The following is an 18215-nucleotide window of genomic DNA, read 5'->3' as shown; positions in this document are numbered from 1 at the left end:
CACGGGCTGCAGGGCTGATTCAGAAAGGGAAGGAAAAGAGCTGTATGACAGTTAACTTGAAAACGAAGACTTTTTCTAGTACACCTGTCCTTTTCGCTCTCAAACTCCCCCACCCCCAAAACAAAAAAAAAAGCAAAACTTTTCACACTAAGAGTTATGATGGTTTGAATTCATCTGTGATCTGACTACCAAAGAATTTAAACCACTGAGTGCAGGCAATCTCTTGCAGTAGAAAACTTTATTTTGTCTTTTATGAGTAGGGAAACATCTTACAGCTCTATCAACACCAGATTGCCACACTCGGCAAGTCAGCTTACATATCAGCCCCAAAGAGTCACGCAGAAGAAGCATTTGGAACCACAGGGTCAAAGACAAAAGATTGTCATTATGGACACTCCTCAGAAATTCTGAATTCCACAAAATCACAAAGCTACACCCCTGAACTATGGTGGGGGGCGGGGTGGGAGGAAAGGGCTTCTACTTGGGGTTCTAACCTGAAGGCCACATGAGTGTCCCTCACCGGGCTTTGCTCCCAGAGGCCTGTCCCTCAGAGCAGGGACACTCTGTTCTGGCCACCAGGACATCCGCCCAGCAGAGCTGAACAGATGGGGAGATCAAAAACGGGAACGCAGAGAGCAAAGGCAAGACACGCTCAAACTCTGCCCCCCACTGCTCCAGGGCCGCGGCCCAGCCGGGGACCCCGCTCTCCCGGCCGGAGCGGGGGTGGGGGGAAAGACCCCTGTACGTGCAAAGGGCCTCTGCAACCACCAGTCAAAGCCCAAGATGACACGGAGCAGGACCGCCACTCAGAGCTTGGGGGGGGGGGCGGAGCAGAGGAGACGCACAAAGGGAGCTTAGGTGATCTTCAAAATACTTTATTATAAAATACAGTACAGGCTCTCAGGACGCTGCCCAGTGTTCCCCAACACACACACTGCTGAGCGAAGACCACAAAATCCCTGGCGGCTGCCCACATGAACCTAAGAACTTCCGTGATAATCTGTCCCTTCCAGCGACAGAGGACGCTGCAGCCGGCAGTGGAGACGGGCAGTCCCTGCAGCTGCTGGGCTCCTGACTGCTGGACGACGACACTGTTTCCTCCAGGGGTTGAAATCCACATCCATGGCTGACAACCCACCGAAGCTGGGACCCAAGTTCACACACAGACGAAGCAGAGTGGAGAGAACACTCTGGACGACCCACAGGGCTCCAGCCACTATTTCTTATTCCGGGGTTTTAGCTCCTCAGCTGCGTTACGCAGGAAAATGTAATTTTTCTTCTGGGGATTATAAAATTCATGTCCCTACAGGGAAAAAAACACGGATCTTAAAAATCGATCAAACGGTAAACAAAAAGCCAATGCCTCTGGCAAGAGCTCCATGACCTGGCGCTGCCACCCTCCAGCCTGGCACAGGGCCGGAAAGCTCCATCACCTGGCACTGCCACCCTCCAGCCTGGCGCCACGCCCCAAAGCTCCATGGCGTGCGCTGCCACCCTCCAGCCGGGCACGGCACTGCCCTCCCACTCTCTCCCAATGTCCGCGGGCATCGCTGACCAAGCACTTGACAGGCACGTTTGAGGCAAAGGCTGAGAGGGAGGCCCTGCCATTTCCCCGCGCAAATGCTCAGCCTGCGACGCCAGGCCTTCCAACTCCAGAGCCTGGCTCTGCTGCTGAGGGTGCCCACGAGGGCCTGGAATGCTCACCTTTGACCAGTCGTAGCTGGAAGCGTAGGCAAATATGTTTCCGTTGTGATTGAAGCAGCAAGCCGATATTGGCTGGTCTAACTGCTCCGAAGTTTTGAGTTTTGTTCTGGCATCTTTGTCCCAGAAGCTGAATCTACCATCAGACCCCACGGTTGCAAGGGTGCCGTGAACAGGATGGAATGCGATCCCGTTTACCTACAAGGGATCGAGACTTACAACGAGAGGCAGGGGAAGGAGAAGAGAGCAGCTTTTCCCGACGCACACTTCCCGGCTGAGTCAGGAAATGAAACGAGCGGTCATCTCACTGGGCTGGCCGCCGCTTGTCCCAGGAGAACTGGCCACGCTTTCGGAACAGACTGGCAGCCCAGACTGGATCTTTTGGTAAATACACAAGTCAGCAGAAGTTACCAAGCCTGCAGCTCGTGCCACCAAGGAGCGAACCTCAGGAAAACGCCTCTTTCTTTTCTAGCAAACAGCCACGTCTGGGTTTTAGCTGAGGGCATCAACGATCTACCGGCGCCCACAGGGTGGGGGCGCGCCCCATCGCCCAAGCTCGCATTCGCGGCGGAGAGAGAACAAAAACAGTCACCGTGTTCATGCAAACAGCAACCTGATCCCCTGCCTCCGCTGCTGATGTGCGCACACGAGCACACACACTGCCGGCGAGCTTCTGTGATCCCCGAATGACTCAGCCACCCACTTCCAGGTCTGGTTTCTAGACACATTCTCAGGGCCCAAGTTTCTGAAAACATACCGCGTAGATGTCCTGCGGAGCGGACGTGTTGGTCCCGTTAGAGCGATGACACTTGAAGGTGAAGTTATCTTTGGCGCTGAAAAACAAAGGCCCGGCTTAGTCTTCCTTCAATGAGCATCTCAAGCGAGAATGTCGGCGGCTGGGGCCTCACTTACGGGTTCGGAGGGTTGATGTAGTGAATGGCGACTCTCCCCTCGATGCTCCCCAGGGCGAAACCGGTCGGCTTGTTCTGTTTGTCTTTAAAAATGGCCACACACCGATGCTACAGTTTGGGGGGAAAAAGACATCACCACGACGAAAAGCGCAGGACTCCACAGCTAAGGTGAAGGGAGACGCCTTTACCCTTGGAGGTTTTCAAAGAACCGGGGCCATTTCTCAAACGGGGTGAAGAAGGGTTTTCTGTTCCTCCCGTCAGCACGACTCTCTTTTTATTCAGCCACGTGATTCTGTCAACAGACGGAGGAGCACGTGCTCCCATCTAGGGGCGGTCACTGCAGCAGGACACCGGCCCCCGGCCCCCTGCTGGGGTGGGAGGATGCTGCCGCTCAGATTCGCAGGCCACCGCTGACCCAGCAGGCGCCTTCCGGCAAGTCACCCACCATCCCCGAGCTTCTGCGTCCCCAGCTGGAGAAGGGACGTAGCGTGTGCCCGACGAGCCCAGGGGAACGAGGGTCCCGGGTACAGTGGGTGCAGCCAGAACCGTCTAAAGGTTAATGTGCTATGCCAGACACCGCACCTGATCCAACCCCGAGTCTGAGGGGCCCAGGAGGGTCTCCTGCACTCTGGGAGAGAAGATCCCACCGCAGAGCTGGCAGCCCAGCCTGGGGCAGGGGAGCAAGGGCTGGAGCCCCCGCGGTCCTCACTTCCTCCTTCCGGTGGTGACAGCCCGGCCAAACCAAGGGACCGGCCACCCTGGACAGTACAGCATCTGAGCTGAGTGGCACTGGGGCGGGGTCAGGCCTGGGGCAACAGCACACGCTGGGGGGAAAGGGCGCCTGTCACTGTGACACCTGCAGGGCAGGCACATTCCCTGAGTGAAGGGAAAGCACAAGTACCTCAATTTCTGTGCCACTTACGGAACAGAAAAACAACAATGAAAAACACCTGTTACTTTCATAAACGGAAGAACAATTAATGAAGAGACACGTTTGTAAGCGACGGGAGGGCCGACGGCTGGTCAAGCTGTCCACCCCCCCGCTGGGCTCAGCACACAGTCCAGGAAATACCCAAGACAGGGGGCACCGGGCACAGAGCCCTACACAAAGGCTGTGGCCACCCAGACAGGAGGTAAAGCCAGATGAGACCCGGTCCCGTCCCGAAGTCTGGGGCCTGACCGAGGGAGGCGAGCAGTCCAGTGCGGGGCCTCAGGCAGGTACGGTGGGGCACGTGTGCTGGGGGGGACAGATGAAGGCGGGCACAGACCCGCACTCCCGGCATCATCGGAAGCCATGTGTTCCACGAGGAAGGTGGGGAGGAGGGAAACGAGCAGATTCAAAACCACGTGCGGGGCAGCAGTGAGTCTGGCGGCCAGTGACTGGGAGCGGAGCAGAGCACAAGCGTGGGTTGAGGACCCAAGACCCCTGCGTAGACAACCGGGGTGGAGGGCCATCAGTGAGGCGCGGGCGCACGGGGACAGCACAAGAGGCGGGGGGGTCGTTTGTTCTCTCAGCAAACGTTACAGAATGCCTCCCACGTCAGGCCTGGCTCCAGGGGCTGCCCTGCCTCTACGGCCTAGTCAGCAAATAAGACAAGTGAAACACATATGTGTGTGTGTGTGTGAGACATACATCCGTACACCTGCACAGACCGCGCGGGGAGCTACCAAAAGCAGCCCTGGGGCTGGCGTGGGCTGCTGCTGGGCTTGGACAGGGAGCCAAGGAAGGGAGCTGGTCAGACAGTGGGCATCCTTGCCAGGAGGACAGAGGCGAGGTCCGTGGGGTCCCTGCCTCCAGCCCACGAGGTGCGCCAAGGCCACGGCAGGGGGCGGCACGTGGGGAAGGCGGGAGCCAAGGGCAGACGCCTGGGGAACCTCAATGTGTGGCGAGGACAGCAAAGCAGTGACCGAGAGGCAGTGGTGAGGGGGCGTCACAGAACCCAGGTCGGGTGAGAACATGGACTAAGAAGAGCAGGGAATGCTGCTGCCGTGGCGCCGTGATGGCGGCCCGGTGCCCACTGGAGTTCCCGATTAGTAAGCCACCAGTGGCAGCGCCAAAAACAGCTTCAGTGCAGCAATGCAGGCAGAAGTCTCAAAGGAGCAGGGTGAGAAATGAGTGGGTGGAAAGGGGACCACGAAGGCTCACATAAGACACTTGGCTTCAAAGGGAAAAAGGGACCGAGGGGGCAGAGGCTGCGGGGGTCAAAAGAGGTGTGTTTTCCAGGCTTAGACTGAGCGTGGTCCAGCGCCAAAGGAGCGGTACGGGGGCGGGCGAGAGGCGGGAGGGAGGTGGCCGCAGGGCAGGCTGGCCTTTGGAGAGCGTGGACCCCACCAAGCAGGTGGGGAAGGCGGGGAAGATGCAGGGGCGTGGAGGTCTAATTCAGCAGCAGGAAGATGGGGGTGTTCACAACCGCCCTGAAGCAGAGGCCGGCGTGATCTGCCGAGACAAAGGCTAAAGGATCTGAAGAGAGAGAAGGGCCAGGAACCTCGGCAAGGAAGACGGAGCTGGAGACGAAGCTGTGGGTTTTCGGCGGACCCGAGCCACTGGACGTGCGTCCACTGAGCAGCAGCCAGCTACCCAGGGGGGCCCCAGGGGGCCTTTGGAGAGGATGGGACTGACTCACTCAATATTTGTGCTCATATCCAAAACGTCCCCCTTCTGAAGGTCTCAAAGTACAGCCATCTCCGTACGTGGCACAAGCTGCCCAGACAGGTGCCAGATACCAGCTTCCCGATTTGACTTGTGACTCACCTGGTGTTTCAGCGGCGATTCTATCCTCCTGAATTCAGAGGGCTGATTCTCCAGCTGATAGACAATCAGGCCCCTCTCTGCAGTTGCCACCACGGCCATAGGGTATATCTGAGAAAAGCAGGAAGCAGGGACACACTGAAAGTGGGGTGTGCTTTTGACAGCAAAGAATTTTTTGAGAGTTGCAAATGTAAGTGAATTTTTTTAGTTTAACAATCCAATGATATTAACACATTTCAAGAAAACCTAGAGAAATCCTATTTGAAAGTTGAACACTGGTATCTTTTTCAGAGACTCGTCTTTTAAACTATAGAATACACAACTATTTAGAAAATGTACGGAGGAACAGAGAATTCAGTCACCTCTACCGCCCTTCAAACGCTAACGTCACAGTGTGTTTCCTCCTGTCTTTTCTGAACATCATGCACGTGTCTACACGTTTGTTTCCGTATAATTTGCATCCTTTACTCAAAGCCTGTTCTCAAGTACAGCCCCGTGCATTTCCCCAGGAACCCCATCGACGGCCCTACCATCCCCTCAAAGGATGGCTGGCTGGCCCCGGGGCCACTGCCAACGTTTCACTAGGTCATGAAGACAAGGAACACCTGCATCCTTACTTTTCTCCTAAGACACTCCTAAAAGGAAAACTACTGGGGAAGTTGGTACAAAACTTGAAGACTCGCTGCTAAACCAAAAGAGAAAGTTCTCTTTTTGGGGGTCTTTTTAGGGCCGCACCTGAGGCACATAAAATTCCCAAGCTGGGGGTCGAATTGGAGCCGTAGCCGCCGGCCCATGCCTCAGCCCTGGCAACACCAGATCCGAGCCGCGTCTGTGACCCACACCACTGCTCATGGCAACGCCGGGTCCTTAACCCACTGAGCAAGGCCAGGGATGGAACCCACATCCTCATGCATACTAGGTCAGGTTCCTAACCCGGGGCTGAGCCACAGTGGGAACTCCAAGAAAGCGCTTCAGTTTCTATCCCTCTCAGAGCCAGTCACCAAGGACCTGGTACCACACTGCAAGGTCACTGCCAGTTTCCCACACTTCGCATGTGGCTGTGTACATCCACACAAGTGACTAAAAAATGTGACACCTGGTTTTAGTAATTCTGCAACAAATGCAGCACAAAACCCTACAGATTTAAGATGACTGAGGCAGTCCACACTACATCCCACATCTATCATTAAAGCTCGAGGGGTCTTGAGATTACCCACGAATTGCAAGACACCGAAAGGTAAGAAGTGCCTTTTTTAAAAATTTTTTTGTCTTTGTGCCTTTTCTTGGGCCGCTCCTGCAGCATATGGAGGTTCCCAGGCTAGGGGTCTAATAGGAGCTGTAGCCACCGGCCTACGCCAGAGCCACAGCAACTTGGGATCCGAGCTGTGTCTGCGACCCACACCACAGCTCACGGCAATGCTGGATCCTTAACCCACTGAGCAAGGCCAGGGATTGAACCGCAACCTCATGGTTCCTGGTCGGAGTCGTTAACCACTGCGCCACGACAGGAACTACAGAAGTGCCTTTTTTTTAGGACACACATATGAAGTTAGAAATTCCTTACCACGTCAGCACAGTAACACCTTTCAGGGAGCTGCAAAACCATCATAGGATTTGATGACCGTGTATCCCAAAACTAAAAGACCAAAACAAAAACAAAACAAGCCCGTAAGTGACCATCCAGAGCTCAGAAGACGCGTCCATCTTGCTCAGGCCATGCGCCCCTCAGCCGTATCTCATACCTTCAACGTCTTATCCCAGCTCCCCGTCATCACACAGCTGTAGTTTGGTGCTTTGATCCAATGTATGGTTTTAACAGGAGCATCATGCTTTCAACAAGACAAAAACCAAAACCGATCAAGATAAATGTAATAATATGCTACACAGCTTCGGTCCTGGAAAGTTAAAGCGAAGAAACCTTAAATACTGTGGTCATACCAAACAACAACCAAAGACTGTTCCGCCCGGCCTGAGAACCAAGACATTCAATGCAACACGGAGAGCACGTGTCTACCTCCTATTCTAACAAAATCTGATTTGCTTTTAACCATAATGAACTAGTTTGTGAACGTAAGCCCTTCCTTAGGTGGGGATACTCAGAAGTGACTCGTCGGGAACCCCGCCACAACTGTATTGCTTAGATGACACGAATCAGGAGATCAGGAGACGCTTGTGGCACAGGGCACTGCGAGCTCAGGCTACGCAACCTTCCTGCAAACGTCTCAGTGTACGGAGGCTGTTGCTCACCAGGCCAGACCCCCGGTCCCAGGTGCTCTCATCTTTGTCACTCCTGCTTTTCTCAGCAGTCTTCGCACGAGACACCAAGGACTGCGAAAGCTCCAGGGCACGTGGACGCGTCCCTCCTACTCACTGCTGTGTCTCTACTCCTAAGGTCAGTGCCTGGCGCTTGTCCCATGAACAAGTGGCCAAAGGATGGTGGCACGAGCAAAGCCACACCCAGGGGCTGGAATGTCAAACATGTGACACTGGGGAGCAGCTGTAATACCTTCTTTTCCAGACGTTAACGTCACCAGCTCCTCTGATGCCACCCTCACCTACACGGATGCGGAGGACCCGCGACAGAACACTTTGTGAAATACCAGTAAGAAAGAGAATGGTTATGACCGGTGTCGTTTTTTGTGCTAAAGAGGTTTTTGGCATCTTTAGGTCTGATTTGGTATAGTCCAACTGCATTTTCCCTATAACAGAGAATTACTATAATTAAACAATCACTGCAACCCTGGGCCCCGTCCTGCCCAGCCTTTCTGCAGAGGGTGTGGTTTTTTTTTTGTTTTGTTTTATTTTGTTTTTGTCTTTTCTAGGGCCGATCCGGCGGCATATGGAGGTTTCCAGGCTAGGGGTCCAATGGGAGCTGTAGCCGCCACCTACACCACAGCCACAGCAACACGGGATCCGAGCCGCGTCTACGACCTACACCACAGCTCACGGCAACACTGGATCCTTAACCCACTGAGCGAGGCCAGGGATCAAACCCGCAACCTCAAGGTTCCTAGTCAGATTCGTTAACCACTGTGCCACGACGGGAACTCCACGCAGAGGGTGTTTTTATTACCTGTGCAATCTGTATCGCCTGGTTACTGTTGAGGTCCCACATTTTGGCAGTTTTATCACATGATGCTGTAAATACTTTGCTCCCATCCTAAAATAAAACAAAAAATCCAGCATCCTAAGAAAAATAAAGCCTCTACTTGTACATTTAGATATTAGGTTGAACATACGGAGGCAGATCGCATTTTTCCAACTACTTGGGGGCCAGTGTATTGCAAACTACCCTGTCATATACAAAACACATTTTTAGCTCTAATCATTAAATTTTTTCCCCCAAGAGACAGGTAAATAGGATTTAAACAATTAAAAGGCATTTAGAGTTTCACAGCAAAACTGAAGGCTTTCTCCTGCCCCTGACCGTCTCAGAGGCAGCCAGGCCACTGGCATGTCCTCTGGGACTAGCCCCTGTGTATCATGGATTAAAGTGTACTATCTTCCAGGAGCCACTTAACTTCTTATTCTTCTTTTCTTCAATTTCAAGCCTTCACAATAGTTGCAAGAATAATACAACAAATCCTCACAAACCTCCCATGCAGATTTGCCAACGCAGATATTCTGCACGTTCACGCCTCTCCCTCTCCCCCCACTCCCCCTCTATACATGCGTACGACCGTTGCTTCTGTTCAGCTCAATATCTAATAGCATCTACAGCAAATGCAATAAAACTACACCAATTTACAACAATCAGTGGTCCAATGTTAGCTTCAAAAACTACTGGTCACTGTGTAATGGTTTTTAAAATATTCACAAACGGAACTCATAAAGTAGGCCAGTCGGTTTTGAAGCACAAGGTAATTTAAAAAGAAAAAACGGTACCGAGTTGGAAATCTAGACTAGTCGTCAACAAATTTCCTTCTTACAGGGCCATACAGTAAATATTTCGGTCTTTGCGGGTCAAAAGGTCTCTGTTGCACCTCTTTTAACTGGGCTGCTGTACCCGAAAGCCATACACATTACGTAAATGAATGTGTGTTTCAAGAAAACATCACTTACAAAACAGGCAGCGGGCCAGATGTGGTCCGTGGGCCATAGTTCGCTGACCCCACAGCTACCCTGCTAGTTTCTGGTTCCGCTCTCCTCCCTGAGCAAAAACGTCTTCTCCTTTGAGTCACTAGCTCTCCATTGGAAAGGAGAGAGAAAAGCTTCTACTGCACTAATGAACTGTAGGGATAACTCCACAAACCCTCGCAACGATGCTGACATAGGGAGCAGGCCCTCAGGCTGAGTGAGCCGCTGGCCTCTCCGTCTCGTAACAAGCCCATCCTACCGGCTGCAGGATGCCAGACCCCAGCGGACACATCCACGCGGAGGCCGATCCATCAAAAGGCTGGAGCAGAGGAGTGAGACTCTGGCGTGCTCTCAACTGGCTCCTCTGAGGTCCACCCGCCGTGGCCACACGGCGCGAGCCTCGTCCTCAATTGCTCTCACCGAGTTTGCAGTTGATGCCTCAAGGGTCGGTCTGGTTCTTCGTGCATTTTAGACCTGCCTTCCTCCCCAGCATGCCCTTCGCCGCTCCCAGGCCAGCTCTCTTCCTTCCTGTCAGCCCCAAAAGGGAGGCCGTCAAGGGCATGGGCCCTGGAGCCAAGAAGGTCCCGCTTTGGGCTCAGCCTTTTGGTCACTAGGTTCCCTCAAGCACATCTCTGAACCCGTTCCCACAGAGGCCATGCTAGTCGCTTTACGTGACGAATCCAGCCGCCACCGTCTAGGATCTGAAACCCTTCCTGCTCCTCTAGGTCTGCCCTAAGAGAGCACGAGTTCCACGGGCACAGGAGTTTCCGACCTTACCTGCCTCGACTTGCACTATTTCCCAAGTGCCTGCATGAACAGTTGCATGGCAATTACTTGAATTAAATAACGTTATTCCCTGTCGTAAATATTCGTTTCATCTTATAAGTGAGGAAACACGTTTAAAGAGATTAAGTTTAACTTAATCTTAAGAGAAGACAGAGCCAAAATTTGAATCTAGGTCTGGACTGGATGAGGTGATGCCCATAAAGCTGCAAGCAGACGGTTTACTCTTAAGATTCAGCTCAATTCTTGCTGTGAGGCATTCACAGCACCCCCAAAATTTACAGCTGCTTTCTGGGCTCCCACCACCCAGCACCAGGGCATCCTGCCTCTCAGAGCTTAGCTCAGAGTTAGAGGAGCACACCTATGTTTTCGATTCCTCCACCAGATGGCGCACAACTCTGCTGGAGACGGAGGGAGGATGCACACATTCTCGTAAATGGCAACAACCAGCTCGAGAAGATTTGAGCAACACAACTCCTGAGTCAGTTAACTCTACTGCTTATCATACTTTATACGAAACTTACAACTCTCATCTGTTACCTGATCAGTAAAGAAAGTCAGGAAAAATAAATCACAAATACCTAACCACCCCTGATGGGTTTCGTTCCTTTTTTTTTTGGGGGCCACACCCACTGCACATGGAGGTTCCCAGGCTAGGGGTCCAATCGGAACTACAGCTGCTGGCCTACACCACTGCCAGAGCAAAGGCAACATCAGACCCGAGCCATGTCTGCGACTTACACCATAGCTCACAGCAATGCCGGATCCTTAACCCAATGAACAAGGCCAAGGATCAAACTCGTGTCCTCATGGATACTAGTTGGGTTTGTTAACTGCTGAGCCAAGACAGGAACTCCAAATTCCTACTTTAAAACAACACAATCTCAGGGCACACCTAGAGATAGGAAATGCTTCAAAAAATTGTCTCAGGAATTGCTCAAGGAAAATGTGTCAATGACCTAATGGGTTTTTTAGTGCAAGAAAAGCTTTCAGAGCGATTAACTAACTAAAGCTAACATGACTAAAGTCAACTGACTACATTATATCAAAAAAATGATTACATTTACATTCAGAAAACAGCATTCCTACAATGCGCAATTTGTGTTTCAGGTTATAACACACACACACACACACACACACACACACACACACACATATTCTAAATTACGCTGTACTTTCTGTCGAGGAAAACAGGAAAAACGGAATGAAACTTACATCACTCCAGCAGACATCAAGCACGGGCCCAGTGTGCATCTGCTGAGCTTTTGGAATAGTCTGTCCACTATCCTGAACTTCCCAGCAGCGAACCTACAGTCATAAAACAAACGAATGCAAATGCAGCAAGTAATGATCTATTACATGCTTTACCCCCGCGCTCCCAACCATAACCACATAAATGCAAATTCACACAACAGATGCTTTTGTGGGGGGGGGGCTGCAATGGTGGCATACAGAAGTTCTAGGGTCAGGGATCGAACCTGTGCCACCACAGTAACCTGAGCTGCTGCAGTGACAATGCTGGATCCTTAACCTGCTGTGCCACAAGAGAAATCCCACATGATAGACACTCTTTCCCTATCAAATTAACACAAATAAAATGAGTAACACTCGGCACCACCAAGGACATGCTGAAACTTGTACTGCTGGTAGAGGGATAAACTGGTACGGCTCTGCCGGAGGATGTTATTAGAAACCCTGAAGCTTGTGCTGTGCCTCAGCCATCCCGCTTCGGAGATATGAGCGCCTCCCGTGATGTACTTGATGTGCGTGATGTGCATTAATGTCTGCAACAGCTCAACCCTGGGAACTGACTGCCATCGCCATCCTGAAGCAGCACATGAGGCTCAGGGAAGATAACTGGCCCAGGTCCCTCATCTGGGTGAGGGGCGAAGCCACCATGCATTCGTCTGAGGGTGGTCGAAGGGTTCCCGTTCACTCCAACAGGCCACGTGCCTGTTTTTCCAAAGTGCTTCTAAACATCCTTTGCCTGTTTTTCTAGCAGAGCTTTTGTATGTTATGATACATTTTTTGGTAAGTGTGTAGCATCAGTGCAAGACTTGCGGTGTAGCTAAAGAACATTTTCAGGATGCCCAGGAGGGAAATCTAAGTACACCAGCACGGACGACGCTTACTCGCAACGAAGGCGACACCTGACTTGGGGATACACTTCATGATACTGCACTAGAGTAGGAATTTTTGAAGGCTGCATGTGATCCTGCTTTTTTTTGTCTTTTTGCTATTTCTTTGGGCCGCTCCCGCGGCATACGGAGGTTCCCAGGCTAGGGGTCCAATCGGAGCTGTAGCTGCCAGCCTACGCCAGAGCCACAGCAACTCGGGATCCGAGCCGCGTCTGCAACCTACACCACAGCTCACGGCAATGCCGGATCGTTAACCCACTGAGCAAGGGCAGGGACCGAACCTGCAACCTCATGGTTCCCAGTCGGATTCATTAACCACCGCGCCACAACGGGAGCTCCTGATCCTGCTTTCTTAACAAAAACTGGTGCAACAAGTGAAGTCTGCCACACGGAAAGGTTCACGCTCTCTAAACTCACTTCTTTAAAGAGGCCATGAATAAGCCGTAACTCTGCTTCATTCATTTGGAAGGGGGACAAAAAGCAAAAACCTTGGCCATCCAACAAAGAAAAGTGACAGAACATGCACTTGAGGAGCACTTACATCGTTAGCCCACGATCCTGCAATGAGAAAGTTCCCCGGCAAGGTGGGTGGGCTAAAAGATAGACAACCAATGCTATCGTCAGGAGAGGATGTTACTTCAATATCCTGGGGTGGAAGAAGTCCATGTTAAAACATACGCATCACCAAAATTTAATTCAAAATTACTTTCTTTCCCACTAAACACCTAATGGTGCTCAAGGACTGACTGAATGAGACCATCCTTACTTTGTTAATAAAAAGGGGGGGGGGTGTAAATAAGCCAGTGAAAATACTGGCCCCGCTGGGACCGTAAGCAGCACTCTCAAAGGCAGGCCCACACCTGTGGCTAGCCCCCCAGTTCACACCTGCGCCCCTTCCTCCACCCCTCTTCCAAAGAAATCCTGACGCAACAGTTGTGGGCTGGGTCCTGGGAACCTGCAGTTTTAACGAGCACCTCAAGTGATTCCGGGGATCGGGGCTATCAGGGGAAACAGGACATTAGTCCAGGGCACACACAGTGCCTGCGCTCTGGCATTTGAGAAGGCAGGCTAGACAAACTCCCAGAGTTTTCACCCTGAAGGAAGTTCCCAAACCACCTGGGCTCTCCCGCTGTCACAGACATGGGAAACCTGGCCTGCACAGGTGCTGCAAGCCCCATGAAGCTTTACGCGGTACCTTCATAGGGTTGTGATTATCTGTGGTTGTGCTGCCAAACATGCTAGTCCCACTGGTTCCAAAACCCGAGGTTGTTCCAAACAGACTCATTTTGGCCCTAAAAAATAATGGAAAAAGTTAAGGTTCTTTCTCAGGTAATAAATATCATTGAGAAGCAATATAAAGATAATTAGGTTATAAAAGGGGAATAAAAAGTAAATAAATAAATGTCTTCTTGATATCAGCCTTCTCGTTTTTTTTTTTTTTTTTTTTTTTTGTCTTTTTGTCTTTTGTTGTTGCTATTTCTTGGGCCGCTCCCGCGGCATATGGAGGTTCCCAGGCTAGGGGTCCAATTGGAGCTGTAGCCACCAGCCTACGCCAGAGCCACAGCAACTCGGGATCCGAGCCGCGTCTGCAACCTACACCACAGCTCACGGCAACGCCGGATCGTTAACCCACTGAGCAAGGGCAGGGACCGAACCCGCAACCTCATGGTTCCTAGTCGGATTCGTTAACCACTGCGCCACGACGGGAACTCCCAGCCTTCTCGTTTTTGAAGAGATCTAAATATGCAGTAAGTAGACTCCCTTTAAAAAATAAACTTAGAATGGGTTTTTTGGTAGAAAATTCCAAAGATTCCATACACCCCACATCCAGCTTTCTTCTTACAACTGTCATCATGAATTAACCACTGCTGATACATCACAGCAGAGTATTTTTCGATCACCAGCTGTGAAATAAATCCACTCATTCCATCTAGTCAGAGACACCGTGCTGAGCGCCCAGATATAACAGTAAAGCAGCAGAAGGCGCCACTCTTCCCGGTTCTCACTTGTGACAGTTCACGTGCTTCTCACCAACTTCCACACTCTGGTTCAGGTCAGTGTCTCTGCATGAAGTTACTTAGAAAAGCCACCAGTCCTGGTAGCAATTGTGTAGAAGGTTTTAAAAGTAATCCACTTTGTCCTCCTTAGGCACTGAAAGGTTTGGCATTATGCCTTGGACATCTGACCTGCAAGAATCCCCCCACTTGGAGTTTTTTCCTGGGCACCACAGTCTAGAAGGGGTAGAATCATGCCTCTGCCACTTACCACAGCTGGGACCCTAGTCTCATCAAGCCCCATTTCCCCTATTCTGCAAACACGGAGCATATTAACACCTTCTCCAGGGTTGCTCTGAAGATAAATCACATTACACACAGCAAGTGCAGTGTCTAGTGCATAGTGGGTCATAAACAGCTTTCCCTTTTTTCCTTCCAGGAAGAAAGTCTATGTCTTCTTTAATTTTACTATTTTTTTTTTTTCTTGTTAGGGCCGCATTCTCAGCATATGAAGGTTCCCAGGCTGGAGGTCCAATGAGAGCTACAGCTGCCAGCCTATGCCACAGCCACAGCAACGTCAAATCCAAGCCATGTCTGCAACCTACACCACAGCTCACGGCAATGCCGATCCTTAACCCAGTGAGTGGGGCCAGGGATTGAACCCGCAACCTCATGGTTCCTAGTTGGATTCTTTTCCGCTGAGCCACGACAGGAACTTGGAAAGACTATGTACTATATAGAACTCTGATGACTCACATACACTGAGGCCACACTTCAATTCTGTCATTGTTCTCAAATTTTCACACCGTGTCTGTAACCTCCCCCAAAGGAGCCTAGTAGCTGAGAGACATACGACAGGAGTGGTATCTGTTGAGACCACACAAATGGGAAAACTGTGACAGATGTGGGGAAGGTGTTTGAGTTTCCCAAGCTACACCCCATGAAAGACAATCAGGTGTAGCCCCACTAGGTCTATGAATGCATTAGCATCTCAGCAACTCTGTACAAGGATGTGGTGCTGCTGGTCACCTCTGCCTCCTACCCTAAGACATGGATCTGAAACAGCAAACAAAAGAATGACAAGGCTTCTGCAAACACCAAGGAACTAAAAAACACATGGCTTTGAGCAAACTATTTAGCCTCGATTTTCTCATTTTTAAAAATAAACCCTAATATCCACTTCATGGAGCTATGAAAACCACGTGAGCTCATACATACAGTGTTTGAAACTTCTGTTCCTCCCTTCTCCTCAACCCAGAAGGTGGGAGAGAGCATTTCTGCAATGAGGGGTGAATGAGGGGAAAAGAGCAACAGTCACTAAGCATTAATCAGCCTATATGGACCAGAGGCTACCCTCAAGAAGGTCGGAAGACACGCGTTTACCTCCAACTGGCCTGATCTTGCTCGCTCCCTCCGTGCGACGCCCCCGCCCCGCCCGCTGACGGCTTCCTGCCTGTGCACACAGCAAACTCCTCCGGCCTGGGAGGATTCCTATGAGCTGCTCCTTCAGCCTGGGATGATCTGCCCTCTCCCAGACCCCCAGTTGTCTCAGTGTGAATCTTAGGGTCCCAATCCAAACGAATGCCTCCTGTGAGCTCTCTGGGGTGATGGAAATAGTCTAAAACTGCACCGCGGCGATGTGTACCCAACTGTACCCTTTAAATGGGTTACAGTCTGCGCCGCTTCCATAAAGCTGCTACAAGCATCTTTTTTAACAAAGTCACCTCCTCCGAGGCTTGCCTGCCTTCTTCCCAAAGCAAGATCTCCACCCCTCCACACACCCCCGCCTTCTTCCCAGTAGTACCGGTTACCACCCGGAATTTGTTTCAACCAATCCCCTCCCGAGGAGAACGCCAGAGAGCTGCCTGGATGCTTCCCCAATATACACCAGGCCCAAAGCGGCTGGCGTTTCCCAGATACCTGCCTGGGCGCAGTGTGTGTGCACGTGAATATAACACACACTTGGCGGAGGAAGACAGAAACAAACAGTTTCACAGTGGTAAGTGCAACAAAGGAGATCAAGCGGGTTGACGTGGCAGAGACCAGAAAGGGACGCCCTTGTGTAGCAGGACCTGGGAAGATCTCCGAGGCGGTGGCTTGTGTCGGATGAGAAGCCAGACGAGTAACGAGGAAGAGCAAAGGCGGAAAGGGCTGCCGTCAATTCTGTGACCCTTCCCGGAGCCTCAGTTCCCCCCCCCCAAAAAAAACCCACAAAAAACAAAACAAAAAAAACGAGAGGCTTAGACTTGAGGTGACCCGTCCAGCCCCGACGTCCCTCCCAGCGGCCACTAATGAAACCCGCTAACAGCCCGGCTCGTGCCCCAGCACCCCGTGGCGGGGCGCACTCCGCCGGGGGGCCGGCCTACCGCGCCATGGCGGCGGGGAACGAGGGGAAGCAGCACAGGGCCTACCTGAGAGTCGCGCCGCGGAGGGAAGCCGACGACGGGGAGCAGAAAGAGCTCAGGAGCCTGTGACCCGGCTCGGGCGTGGACGAGGCGAAGGCAAGGCGGCAGCGACAGTTATCTTCCGACCTCGAGGTCTCACGCTGGCCTAAGAAACTGCCCTATTTACCGTGGGGGCCGCTGCGCATGCGCCCACGAGGCACTTCCGGTGTCATCCGGAAGGAAGGGGAGGCTCCGCCCCCTCAAGGTAATTACACATGCGCAGAAGTGCTAATGACGCCAAAAAGAAGTCCCTGTGCCAGCAGTTTGCAGATTGGTCCAAAGCTGGTGTAGCCAACTCGGTTGCCCAGCGACCACTCAGATCAATCCACAGCCGGGGCTGGTTAAGGGTAGTTAGAATTTTCTCTTGTGAATTACAAGTGGAGCAGAATCCTGGTTGCGGTCATTCTTCCAGAGGCTGATGGGACGCTGCTTGGTCTACTCTGGCCTCCATAACTGCGGCTGGGGTATCTTGAGCCGTCCAGGCTCTTTGGACCTCAGTTTCAGCCGTAAAATGGGGATAATGATGCTTAATTTCCAGGGCTATTCTTAATTAGGTTCAAGTGAAGAAACACACAAGAAGGACTTTTGCTAAGTGTAAGGTCCATGGGAATGATAAGGGGCTGTTAGGATGCACACGTGCCAACTCAATATTTCAGTTGGTTGCTTTTTCCTCCTTTAGGAAGGAAAAATAGGAGGAATTTCCTAAGGTTACCGTTCAACACACTGAACCTTCTTTACTACTTAGTGTGGCCTGCATACCAAAAGCCTTGATATCTGCAGGGAGCCTTAGGATCCACGGGACCTTGTTATTAAATGCAGATTCAGAAGGTTCAGTGTGGGCCTGAGAACCAACATTTCAAGCAAATTCCCAGCTGAAGTTCCAGGCTATGGACCGCAGTTGAACACCAAGGATCTAGACGAGGTGTTTGGAATCACTTGGGGAAGCTTTTAAAAAATGGTAATGCCTAGGTCTCACCTTCAGAGATTCTGATTTAGTTGGTCTGGGGTGGAACTAAGAGAATATTTCTAAAAAGCTCCCAGAGTTCCTGCTGTGGCTCAGCAGGTTATTAACCCGACTAGTATTCATGAGGATGCGGGTTTGATCCCTGGCCTCGCTCAGTGGGTTGCCACAAGCTGTGGTGTAGGTCACAGATGCAGCTCAAGTCTAGTGTTTCTGTGGTTGCTATGACCCGGAGGCTGGCAGCTGCAGCTTAGCTCTGATTCAACCCCCAGCCTGGGAATTTCCATAGGCCTCAGGTGCAGCCCTAAAAAGAACGTTTCTTTCTTTTTTTTTTTTTGCCTTTTTAGGGCCACCCTTGCAGCATATGGAGGTTCCCAGGCGAGGGGTTGAATGGGAGTTGCAGCCGAGGGCCTGTACCACAGCCCCAGCAATGCCAGATCTGAGCAGCATCTGCGAC

The 18215-nt window shown here is 51.6% G+C and overlaps 1 protein-coding gene across 6 annotated transcripts; it reads right to left on the bottom strand.

Annotated features, from left to right (window-relative positions):
- Positions 1-223: 223 nt before the first annotated feature.
- On the bottom strand, positions 224-16943 carry RAE1 (ribonucleic acid export 1). Of its 6 annotated transcripts, none has more exons than XR_014831689.1 (12): positions 16765-16943; positions 13555-13651; positions 12901-13005; positions 11437-11529; positions 8435-8521; positions 7104-7190; positions 6926-6997; positions 5365-5472; positions 2614-2904; positions 2459-2534; positions 1705-1899; positions 224-1303 (listed from the first exon to the last, which is right to left on the bottom strand). XR_014831689.1 is itself a non-coding variant. In XM_005673037.4 (12 exons), the coding sequence occupies exons 2-12, from the start codon at positions 13642-13644 to the stop codon at positions 1217-1219; spliced, it is 1107 nt and encodes a 368-aa protein (XP_005673094.1). In that variant the 5' UTR covers positions 13645-13651; positions 16765-16943; the 3' UTR covers positions 224-1216.
- Positions 16944-18215: the final 1272 nt, after the last annotated feature.

Source organism: Sus scrofa, chromosome 17, assembly GCF_054392235.1.
Source record: "Sus scrofa isolate SSC_HxYL_T2T_F1_AM1 chromosome 17, Sscrofa_HxYL_maternal_Yorkshire_Landrace_v2.0, whole genome shotgun sequence".
NCBI classification, from domain to species: Eukaryota; Metazoa; Chordata; class Mammalia; order Artiodactyla; family Suidae; genus Sus; species Sus scrofa.
The sequence above is the reverse complement of the archived record's forward strand: the minus strand, read 5'-3'. Positions and strand labels throughout refer to the sequence as shown.